This window comes from Protopterus annectens, chromosome 2.part1 (genome assembly GCF_019279795.1).
Source record: "Protopterus annectens isolate FY-2018-M chromosome 2.part1, PAN1.0, whole genome shotgun sequence".
Lineage (NCBI taxonomy): Eukaryota > Metazoa > Chordata > Ceratodontiformes > Protopteridae > Protopterus > Protopterus annectens.
Window position 1 is genome coordinate 1,254,297,808 of NC_056729.1, and position 12,109 is coordinate 1,254,309,916.

Here is a 12,109-nt window from a genome sequence, read left to right on the forward strand (position 1 = left end):
CTGCCAAATCATGCACAAACATAGCTCGTTGAACTGCAAGGACCAGTATGACTCAGCCAAGAACCATGTGGGTATAAACAACCTGAAACATACTTCCTTAGACTGTTTGAAGAGAGACATAATTGACCTCTTTGACAATGTGTTCCAGGCCGATATAGTCTAGCACTGAACAGCATTCTACCTTGTCCATGGATGAAGACCACAATATCTTAAAATCTCACATACAGAATCCCCATACCAGTGTGAACCTGGAAACAAATGTTAACATGGGTACTATAGGGGTGAGAACCTAGGAGTGAATGTAAACATGGGTCCTGCAGGGGGGGGGGGGGTTTAAGTCCAAAAGTTCAATATTGTGGTCATCAGCATTTTGATCTTTCAATATTATGGTCTAAGGATTATGATTTTCAAGACTGCGGGCTTCAGGACTGTGACAGTAAATCTGTACACAAACATCAACATACAGACACACAAACACACATACACACATACACATACAAGCACATGCACACAAACTCACACAGCGGATTATGATCAGGTCTCAGATCATAACTAGTTTCTTAATGTCCTCGAGAAATAGTTTCACCTCTAGAGTGTTTCGTGAATCCATTTTAATAACACATGGATACATAGTTATGATTGGCTACGCAAGCATAATTCTTTATACTGAATGGAACTTCAGCAAATCTAAGGACTGCAATTTATGAAAACAATGACAGGAGCATGAAGTGTTTTACACATATGAGATATATAATTCACTTTGTGCAACCACACAGAGAGCAGGCAGATGCAAAGAATAGCTTTATAAGTTATTAGACACTTGCTATTCTTTGGTGGCTGCTGGTAATTCTCTAGCATAGGACTAGATCAAAACAGTGATACAATGTCAGAAATTGCTTAACATACTTGCTAATGTCTTCCTTCTGGTTTTGGATTGCAATTTCTGTTTTATTTGTTTTCAGGGTAGAACACTAATTTCCATGGACCTTTTTCAGACTAAGCCCATGAACAGTATCTGGTTAAGTGATTTGCTCAGAATTACAGAGTTAGGGGAATCAAAGCTAGTACCACTGGCCCACAGTAAACAGCTTGTTAATAGCTAGTTAATCATCTAAGCCAACAGACAGAAAAATGTTGGCAATGCCTGTACATGCACACACACACACACACACACACACACACACACACACACACACACACACACACACACACACACATCTGCTTAATAAGCAGCATCCACACTGCTGATTTGTTTATACCTTTAATAGTCCTACAGTGAGTATATTATGAGACATTGACTTGCAGAAACATGAATGCACATTATAACAATTTCTGCACTTTGAAACTAAAATAAATTAAAGGGTTAAATGACCAAGACTACACAGATCATAAAAAGGCAATAAATGCATTGGTCAAGTAAAAAATCTAGCGTACAGTATCTTCCAATGTACTTTGTCTGAATAATGATATGGTTGAGGTTAGCAACAGTGGAAGGGTTACGGTTAGCATACATTAATAATAAGGAGATTGACAAAATGTGCTTTCGAAAGAGTCTTTTAATGTAGCTAGATCCATCTATTACTGTATGTATTTATTTATATACTGTGGCAGTTCTCAACATGATATAAATAGAACTGTTATTTTAAGGCAATCATATGCATGATATATTAGACAGAGAGGGTTCCTATATGATATCCTTAAGGAGATTACTTATTCATTGAAGTGACATAAACAAATGAGGGCTGTAACCATTCCAACTTAGAGAAGCTGGCCTTTTGTGAAGTGGGATTCTGGGCTTGGAACAGAAGTTCTTGATGAAATGCTCCAGAAAGAATAAAATTCACAGACATCAACTAAAAGAAAACCTGGAAATTTTTCATAGCTGCAGACTTATCATGTTTAGGTCTTTTTCTGACCTTGTCAATACAACATAAGTGGATTGTTTGATTATACTTTAGAAACACAGAACTTAAAAACAAACTTGATGTCTAAAAGCAGTAGGGTGCCTCAAAATAGCTTAAATGACATCTAAGCCAAAGGGTAGAGAAGTGACACAGACAAATCATTCAGTAAAAAGTACAAGAAAGAAAAAGCTAAGCTAGAGTCTTCACTGTGTTAAACCTTTAGGCCAAAACATGGCATGTGTACAGCTAGTGGGGTTTGACTTTATTAGCCTAGATGTATTCATAAAGACATAAAAAGCAAAATGTCATGGGCATTCAGAAGCCTTGTAACTGAAACACTGGAGGTCATTTGCGTATATCCCATAGGCCTCCACTACAAAAGATTTAAGGTAGTACAGAGGGAGGACTCTAGTTGGATTACCAATTTAATCCAGCCTGATACATTTTGCATGCCATTTTTGTGTGTCTGTGTTTAACTGTTCATTTATGTTTTGCATTTATGTGTCTACCACAAGCCTTTCTGTGTTAGAGGGAAGCCTTCTTCCTTATCAGTGGGAGTGGTAAGCACTAGGTAGCCTATCTATCACAAAAGGAGAGGTTTCTGGCCTTGAAATTGTAGTTATTGGCCGTTTGGGCAGTTTTTCCATCTCTTTCAACTTTTCTGGTTTAAAAGCCCGCGTTTGAGCTTGTTTTCTGCTTTTCCTGTAACTAGTCTAGTCGAGATACAGATTTGCTGTATCCAGGACTGTATGTAAGCTTGTGAGCCCCCCAAGCCTTTCTGTGTTATCTTATCAGTGGGAGTGGTAAGCACTAGGTAACCTATCTACCACAAGAGGAGTGGTTTCTGGTCCAGAAATTGTAGTTTATCGGCAGTTTGGGCAGTTTTTCCATCTCTTTCAACGTTCTGGTTTAAAAGCTCATGTTTGTGCTTGTTTCCTGCCTTTCCTGTAACTACAGGCTTGCTGTATCCAGGACTGTTTGTAAGCTTCTGAGCAGTGCCAAAGTCTGTTCTTCAATTTTTCCCTTAGATCTGCTAGTTCTGTCCCCTCCTGCACTTTTACTAGCTTATTAGTCTAGCACTTTACCAGACTTCTTGTAGCAATTATTGTAGCACAGAAAAGTGCTACCAGCACTAAATGTTCTACAAGGAAACAGCTCCAGTAATTATTATTAATGCCCACCCTTCCAGGCATGTCTAAAGGTCAGTTCCCTGTGCTTTCTCCTATTAACCTGGTGAGCATGGGCATCCTGAGGCAATGTAGCAACTGCCTCATGTACACCGAAAACCCTCTCCTCTTACCTCCCAACACTCTGACTTGTGAAAGATGCACTTATATATCCAAACTGGAAATCACGCACTCTCCAGCCAAGACTGGAATAGCTGGTCATGAGGAGAAGGTCAACACTTGCACCACACCACATGGAACACATAGCCCTCCAGAACACACACACCAGTATTGCCTTCACATAAAACAAAAGCCACACACTCACTTTTGTGGAGGCTGTCAATAAAAATCAAACAGCAGAAACCTCCAAGGCAGAAACACACTTGACCACCACAACACAACACTGATCACGAAGCACATAACTCTCCTAAACAGTGTATCACTCAACCAAAGCCTCTAAGGTAAAACAGCATGCCCAGCACACTAGTCATAGGTGACTCAATAGTGAGGCACACTGATTTCCCACTCACTAGGTTGAATAAGGAGAAAGTAACATTCAGCTGCCTATCAGGTGCCAGGATCTGCCACATAACACACGCACTCAGGTCACTCAACAACAGGTACAAATATGACTCTGTCATTGTACATGTGGGTGTGAATGACCTGAGACGTACCTCCCTGGACTACATGAAAAGAGACATGGAGGAGCTCTCGAATTATGTAGCCCAGGCAGGTATGACCCTTAGCCCTGAACCCTACCATCAGCCAGAATTATATCACAGTACAAGCAGAAAATGATTGATTTCAACAATTGGTTAAGTTTCTGGTGTTATTCTAAGGGGATCCAGTATCTGTCTGCCTGGGATGACATGATTGACAGACCTTGATGCTTTGCCAAAGATGGCCTGCATCTGTCACCCCTGGGCCTCTGGATACTGGTCAAGGCTCTTGCCACCCCTATAGTGCCTTTTTTAGGTGGTGTTCCAAAGACCAAATTACCACCATCACAGCTTCAAACAAATGCAGTCTGAGGGGCATGCTACTCAACGTTAGAAGTCTAAATCTCAAAATGCACTCATTCGAAGCACTCCTTAAAATGGAGAACATCGACATTTGTGCTGTAATAGAGACCTGGTTCAAGGCAGCAGGAAGCACCCCTGTACTATCAGGCTATAACTCAGTCCACACCTTTTGGCCCCAGAACCTGGACTGAAGCTCCAAAGGCAGTGGTGTTTCCATATTCATAAAGGATGCGCACACCTCCAGACTGGTAGCCCAACATAATGCATCAGAGATACTTCAGGTGCAGCTAATATTGTGTAAGACAGCGATTCAGGTCATAGCCTGCTATAGGTCCCAAACCATGTCCCAAGACTCACACTCCATGTTCCTAAGCACCCTGGAGAATATTAGGGTCCAGCTTAAATACTCTCATACTGGGTGACTTCAACTACACCTCTATTAACTGGGAAAACTACTCATGTACCAGTACACTTGCCCAACATCTCCTGGAATTCATTAATTCCAATGCCCTGGACGAGTTCGTTCTTACCTCCACTAGAGGTAGCAGCATCCTTGACCTGGTCATTACTAACATGGGCGACCATTGCTCTACACCAATATTCAACTCCTCCTTGGTTAGATCTGACCACAAACTAATCACCTTGAAAATCCACATTCCTCGCCCTCCCCCGCAAAGGTAACCACCATGAAAAACTTCTCCAAAGCTAACTTTGGGCTCCTAAAAACAGACGTGGCTAACTTCACGGCACCCATGCAAATGGAAAATAGTTGCATGACCGCCAAATCATACACCAATGCATTGTATGAACATGTCCACAAATGCATGGATCTCGCCATACCCAATAGAAACAAGACGGTCTTCTCCAAGAAAGGAAGTCAATCTGTTGGTCCCCTGCCATAAACAAACTCTACAACAGAAAGAAGAAACTGATGCAGAATAAGGTGAAGTTCCAAGACTGGAAAAACTCCCTTATCAGCCTCAACAAAAAGTTGAGATTCCCTCATCAAATCCTCTAAAGCTAGCTATGAAAACAGAATTGCAGCAGATAGTAAAGACAACCACAAGGTCTTCTATAGTTACATAAAGAATCTCCATGGCAATACCCAGATTTGCTCTGAGTTACTGCACAATGGTACCTCCTATACTGAGCCAACAGATATTGCCAATATACTGGCCAACAGATTCAGTGCCAACTTTACCCCTCTCCCCCAAGGACCAATCACAATACCCGTAGATTGCCAGGCACCTAGTATTACTGCTGCACAGGTTAAAACAGTACTGTCCAAGGCCAGGAATACAGCTTCTATGAGACCTGACAATATCCCTGGCAGTGTTCTACATGAACTACAGATTGAACTGGCACCTCACCTGTGTGTCCTGTATAATCACAGCCTCACCTCAGGCTTTGTCCCTACCGAATGGCTCACTGCTACAGTCATCCCTCTCCACAAAGGAGGAGCAACTACAGACCCTGGAAACTATTGCCCCATTAGCCTGATGAGTCTTATATGCAAAACTATGGAATGCATCATCATGGACCTAATAAACAAGGATACAGGGAATATCCAAACTCTGGATCCCACACAGTTGGGTTTTGTGAAGGGCAAATCATACCTACTCAACTTGGTTGACTTCTTTGAGTCAGTCACCAGAGCTGTGGATGAAGGCAAGGTGGTTCATGCAGCCTGCCTTAATCTGGCCAAGGCCTTTGATACCATTCCCCATGCAGGAATCATGGAAAAAATCAGTAAGCTAGGCATCAACCCCTATATCACTAGGTGGGTTGCAAACTGGCTCACAGATAAAACCCACAGTGTGAAAGTAGCCCAGGGTTTGGTCCTGGGTCCTCTTCTGTTTGGTATCTACTTCTCTGAAGTCCAGGCCAACACGAATGGACTCTGACTGACAGAGTTTAAAGATGATAGCAAGTTGGGAGCTATTATTAACTCCCCAAGTGACGTTGACATCCTACAGAATGGCCTCACTGAGACCAAAGACTGGTTTCTGAACCATGGCCTTAAGCTCAATGCCAAAAAATGTGTCATCGTCCCCTTTGGGAAAAACCCACCTCCCTTGAATTACCACATAGATGGTAGTCCACTGAACACAGATGGCTTTATAAGAGATCTGGGAACGCAGGTTGACAGCAACCTCTCTTTTGATCACCACATTGCCACTGTGGTCAGAAAGTCCTTCTATGTGGCACATCTCATTACTAAGGGTTTTGCATCCAGGAACATTGTCTCCCTCTACTCTTCCCTCATTAGCCAATCATTGAGTACAATTTTGGCATGCACCTAACTAGACACCTGTAATAACTGGAGAGGCCACAAAAGTACCTCACAAAGAGGATCCTAGGCCTTTCCTATATGGACTCACTCAAAAAACTCCATCTATTCTCTGTCTCATATCGCCTACTTAGAAGCGATCTCTGCTTGACTTACAAATCCATGTCTAACCCAGCTCTGTTAGAAATGCTACATCTAAAGAAATCCCAATCACTCCACACCAGACGCTCCACAGACCTCAACCTCATTGCCACAATCAACAGAAAGTACTGGAGGGACAGGTTCATAACCCAGAGACTGCCCATGCTATGGAACAGACTTCCCATACATGTCAAGCAGAGCACCTCGCTGACCCTCTTCAAGAGAAATCTTGATGAATGAATGGTAAATAGAAAATTCACCCCGGGGATAACTCCAGTGGCTCTACTTGACAGAGGCACTGGGAACTAGTGTGGCATGATGCTAGGGTAATCCTATGGCTAGGCTTGTAAAGGCCCCAAGCTCATTAGCCTAGTATTCACCTATGAACCTATAACATCTGTCCCCATATGATTTTGAGGGGGTGGCACACAGCCACTGCTGCTATCACAATCTAAGTTTCTGTAAGGGCACAACAGAGATCTTCCTATGCTTTTATCTGTCCACCAGTGATGTACTGCATTTTAATAAACATGTACTGTGTACAAAGTATAGCTGGCTGTGGATTATGGTAGCATGTTCGTTCATGCTGGATAGCTCATCTACTTATTTACTCACTCTATGCTGCTAACTGGTATGGAGTAAGAAGCACTTCTACAGTGACATCTCTGCATCTCTTTCTGAAATGACTATAAGCCTTTTTCCTACATTTTTTACAGTGCTGGCCTTATGCCATGCTGACTGTTGCTGCTATTCATAAACATTGTGCACCACTGAGCAGGGCTGCTATGTTGTAGAGCAGCATAACAAAGCACTATGTCAGTGGTTATAGTGACTATGTGATTCATAAGACATAGTGGACAATATGATAAGCCACTGTATACAGTTGTGCCCCACAGTGTTGCCTCATTACTGTACTATGGTAATAGCCCTAGCTCTGCTGTCATTCCTTATGAATAAAACATTTTAATGAATTAGTCATAAACATTTATAGCACAGAACAGCACTGCAAGGAAAACATGTTATTTGAGTTGTACGATGTATACCTTATGATATAACTGTCCCCTAGTGCATTGCACTGTGTTGTCATGCAGTGTAACACAGTGTAAAAGCTGTTTGCCTGCATGCAAGTTCAGGTATTAAGTGACATACTGTATACTTAATAAAGAATAAAGGTGATCTGTACACCACCATGAATGATAAATATGCATATATGTGAATCATGAATAACTATGCACCAGACACAGTGTACAGCGTGCTTCTATGCTTCTTGTACTATGTTTATGAAAACCAGAGTATGATTTTAAATCTTGGTCACAAATATTGTAGGCTTTTGAGCAGCATGTGGCAGTACAATTACAATCTCTATAAGCACCAAAACAGCATTTACTATAAAAAAGAAGCAATTCATGGTAAAAATACAAATATAGACAAAATCATTTAATAATTTAAGTCTATACTGCAACAGAAGGAAGGAAGGAATGGCATTAATTTCTGATGGCACCTGACAAAACTGAAATAGAAGGGTTGCTTCTGCTTTAATATTGTTTGGAAGAGGTTAAGGAGATGAGCGATGCGGCTGCAGTAAGTCATTTTCCCATACAGGGAACCTAGCTAATAGACAACACTTGGAGGTAACTAATTTACTACATCATGTCAGATTCCATCCCACATTACTTCTCACCGCAGAGTAATAAGTCATAGACAAACCTACAGGAATAAATTCATGTCAGGATGATTTGACATTTTACTTGCAGAAGACGACAAATAGAACAAAATATTTCAACCTAGTAAAAGGGAAACAGAAACAATGATTCAAGTAGTCCAGAGGAGCAGAATCTCAACTGTTCCCAATATCCCCTTGCTGGTGATTCACCGTTCATGTTTTTGTATGTGTAGCCATCTTTACTCTCTTATACAGAACTACATTCCATTATCTACCATGTCTTCTAAGATCCCTCCATACCCCTTTTGATTTTAGTATAATTTTAAAGAAAAAATGTAATTATACGATGCATCTACCACTTAATGATTGTGCCACTTTCCTTCCTTATGTCTACTATGCCCTGAGGAGAGTCACAATCCTAAACTCTGGTGCTTTATAACAAGTTACTTAATTCTCTTGTCCTCTTTTGAGATTTTGTGTAAGTCATATATTGTCTGCTCTTTCCATCAGGTATGAGCAACCCTGAAGTTATTGAAAATTTGGACCGTGACTATAGAATGCCAATACCTGATGGGTGCCCTGAGGAGTTGTATGACATAATGCTGAAATGTTGGAAGACCAGGCCTGAAGACAGGCCTACCTTTGAGTACTTGCAGTGTTTCCTGGAGGACTTTTACACAGCCACTGAGAGACAGTATGAATTTCAGCCTTGATGACTGCATAAAGAGTGAAGAATTGTTTGCTTATGGACCAGATACAAATATTGCAAATATTTTCATTTATATATCTTTAGTTTATCTGTCCATCGTTTGGTGCTGCAAGGAAGAGACCTATTTTGTTATGAATGACTTACTTTAGCACCAGAAGTAATTGCACATAGTTCTTTAAAATAAATGGAATTATGAGATCTGTGATAATAGTCATCTGATGAGTTATATTCTTTTTTGTGACCAAGGAAAATCATTTTTGATGATATGCTTTGGGGTACTGCTTGGGCATTTCACAATACTATTGTCTTCAAAAATGCTACACCATAAGTGAACCTTATAAAGAGTTTTTCACAATTTTGAATAATAATTTCAGTGAAATTTTGTGTTTTTTAAAACATTTGTCAAACTCAGCCGAGCTATAGCAAGGGAATCTGGTGCCCAGGGTGACATACTTATTTTGCAACACCCATTTTTGGTTCCCTTCTCCTGTGATATGCGATTTCTTCAGAATGACCACTACTGAGTAGATAGCAAAGCACAAATGCAGAGCAGCTGTTCTGGATGCATCTGTGACATTTTGTATAGCTCTCTCTCCAGTTTACACACCATGTGGTACATTGGGCAACAAACACTTTTCAGCACTCATTGTTTCTGTAACAGTTATGGGTTTTACTGGCTCAGGTTGATAGCCCAAACCCCAACCCTCTTCAAAGGGTACACCACACACATTTGCATGCACACACTCACAGCTAGGGCCAATTTAGAATGTTTAATCCACCTACTGCATGTGTTTGGAATGTGGGAGGAAACCGGAGCATCCGGCGGAAACCCACACAAATGCAGGGAGGACATGCAGACTCTGCACAGAAGGCACCCCAGGTAAGAATTGAAACAGAAAGTCTCTTGCTGTGAAGCGGCAATACTAACTGCTCCACCACTGTGCTGCCCATGTCATTTTGTATAGTGGCAGCAAATGTTACAGAAGGAAAAAACATCTCAAATGCAGGCCAGATGTATAAGTACTGTCTTATAGTGGTACTCATACATTACACATTACACCAACCACAAAATCAAGCAAATACACACACACACACACACACACACATGCACACACACACACACACACACACACACACACACACACACACACACACACACACACACACACACACACACACACACACGCACACCTACACAGCCTGTTGGGCTTCACAAATATAATTTGATCATTCATTCATTCATTCATTCATTCATTCACTTATTTGCCATATACTGTCTTAATCCAATTCAGGGTCATAGGAATGTTTGAGCATCTTCCAGAACTCAAAGGAAGAAAAACTAATACTGAACTGGGTGCTAGACCATTTCACCTTATACACCTCATACTTAAATATGCTGGCTCCAAGATCTGTTTACCTTGTGTCTATATTGAATGTTCAAACATTCAAAAATTCAAGTGTCATATGGTCGACACCATATGATCGGATTTTTGAATGTTCGAATGTTCTAACGGACATCTCTGTACAGCATGGAATGGGAAGATTTCCCTTTTCTGCACTGTAGTGCGATCTCGGAGTTGGTATATTTAAACAGAGGCAGGTGTTAGGTGCGCAGTCCCCCATGTGGGAGATGCAGAGAGGCTTACCCCCCCCTGCTTAAAACATTAAGGTAGGTGTTTGGTGTAGTTCATTTTTTTTTATTAGATATTCGAATGTTTGAAAGTTTGATTATATGGTGTCGACCATATGACAGTTAAACTTTCAAGCATTTGTTTAGCATAGATGCATTTACCTCAGAGTAAGGAGAGCACACAAGGGTACCACAATCTCAGACATAGCATATATTCCCTTTTCTGCATGATTCATCTCACTGTTCAGAGGATTACAGTCCTTGCACTTTTAAAAGCAAACTTACTCTCTTATTGTCCAGGGTCTCCGCAGTTTTTTGCCTTTTACTAAAGTGGTGAATGCCTTATAAAATGACTGCTTCTAATCACTTCTCAGCTGCTTATATACAAACTCTGGGAAAGACACCATGCCTTTAACACAAGCAGAAAAAAGACTGAAACTGATATGATTAGACAACGAGACAGCTATTAGATATCATAATAGCTACTACAATATTCAACAGCACCATAATAGTTACTGATTTTGTTCTCACAGCACTGAGAACTTATCCTTCACAAGTTACCAGTGCAAAGCTTGGCTACTGATTTGGTAGTTATCCCAAAGCCAACACATAAGGCTGTGTGCATTTTAATAAAAGGAAAAGACAACATACCAATATATTCATTTGCAATGATTTGTATTTGCATGGACAGTAAGCATCAGAATTTTGTTCTCTAAAACATTGTGTCATTGCTTATACCAGTTATGATATGTGAGTATGAATACTACACATTCTGTCTGCCAGCAGTACGTTCCTAGTACTATCACACTTTACCAAAGCATAGTTAACTAGAGAGTAACTGCTGCCCTTCCGCTTCTGTAATTTATAACTGATGATAAAACAAACCCATAGCACTGCCATTTTACATTGGATGTACACTGAACAGGCCAAGCAGTAATTCCAAACAGTTTCAGTAAAATGTACTTGTGGTTAGCGTTTGCCACTGTTATCCTAATTTGTATACTTGTTTAATTCTTTACTGATATTTATCATGTTAAAGGTTTTATGAAATAAGAATTGACATTAGATTTGCCTTTGCCACATCATGGGTCATGCCCTGAACACTGTACAGTTACAGCATAGTCAGTATCACTAAAAGTCACATACATACAGCAGTGCTCCAAGAGTTACCACTAATTCTGAATGAGGAACAGTAGATTTGTTGACAATGGTATTATGTTCTGCCCTTCTTTGTTTTTTTTAAAGAGGATCTTCCAACTGCTGCTGCTGGCTGGCATGCAATACAAGCTGGCATTTGGGTGGCTGCCTCATTTTCCCTTCCCTTTCTATGGCTCTGCTGTCAAAAAGACCTGCAACATTTCTGGTTTTCTTTGACTATGTTAAATGTATTTGTTGTTTGAAAAAAATGTTATTCAATATAGCTAATCAAAATATTCTAGGAAAATATTTCAGAGCTGGCTTTTCAGTCTAATTTATTAATTTGTTTAAATGTATTTTCTAGATCTATGTTGAACGTATTTGTTGCTTGAAAAATGTTATTCAGGATAGTTTATCAAAATATTCTAGGAAATATTTCGGAGCTCT

The 12,109-nt window shown here is 40.5% G+C and overlaps 1 protein-coding gene across 1 annotated transcript in view; it reads left to right on the top strand.

The window, feature by feature from the left end:
* Positions 1 to 10,000, top strand: part of BLK (BLK proto-oncogene, Src family tyrosine kinase) — a 961,491-nt gene extending 951,491 nt beyond the window's left edge. The window contains exon 14 of the mRNA XM_044062787.1: positions 8,697 to 10,000. Within this exon, the coding sequence (XP_043918722.1) occupies positions 8,697 to 8,899 (203 nt within the window). The 3' untranslated portion in view covers positions 8,900 to 10,000. The remainder of the gene's footprint in view (positions 1 to 8,696) is intronic.
* Positions 10,001 to 12,109: the final 2,109 nt, after the last annotated feature.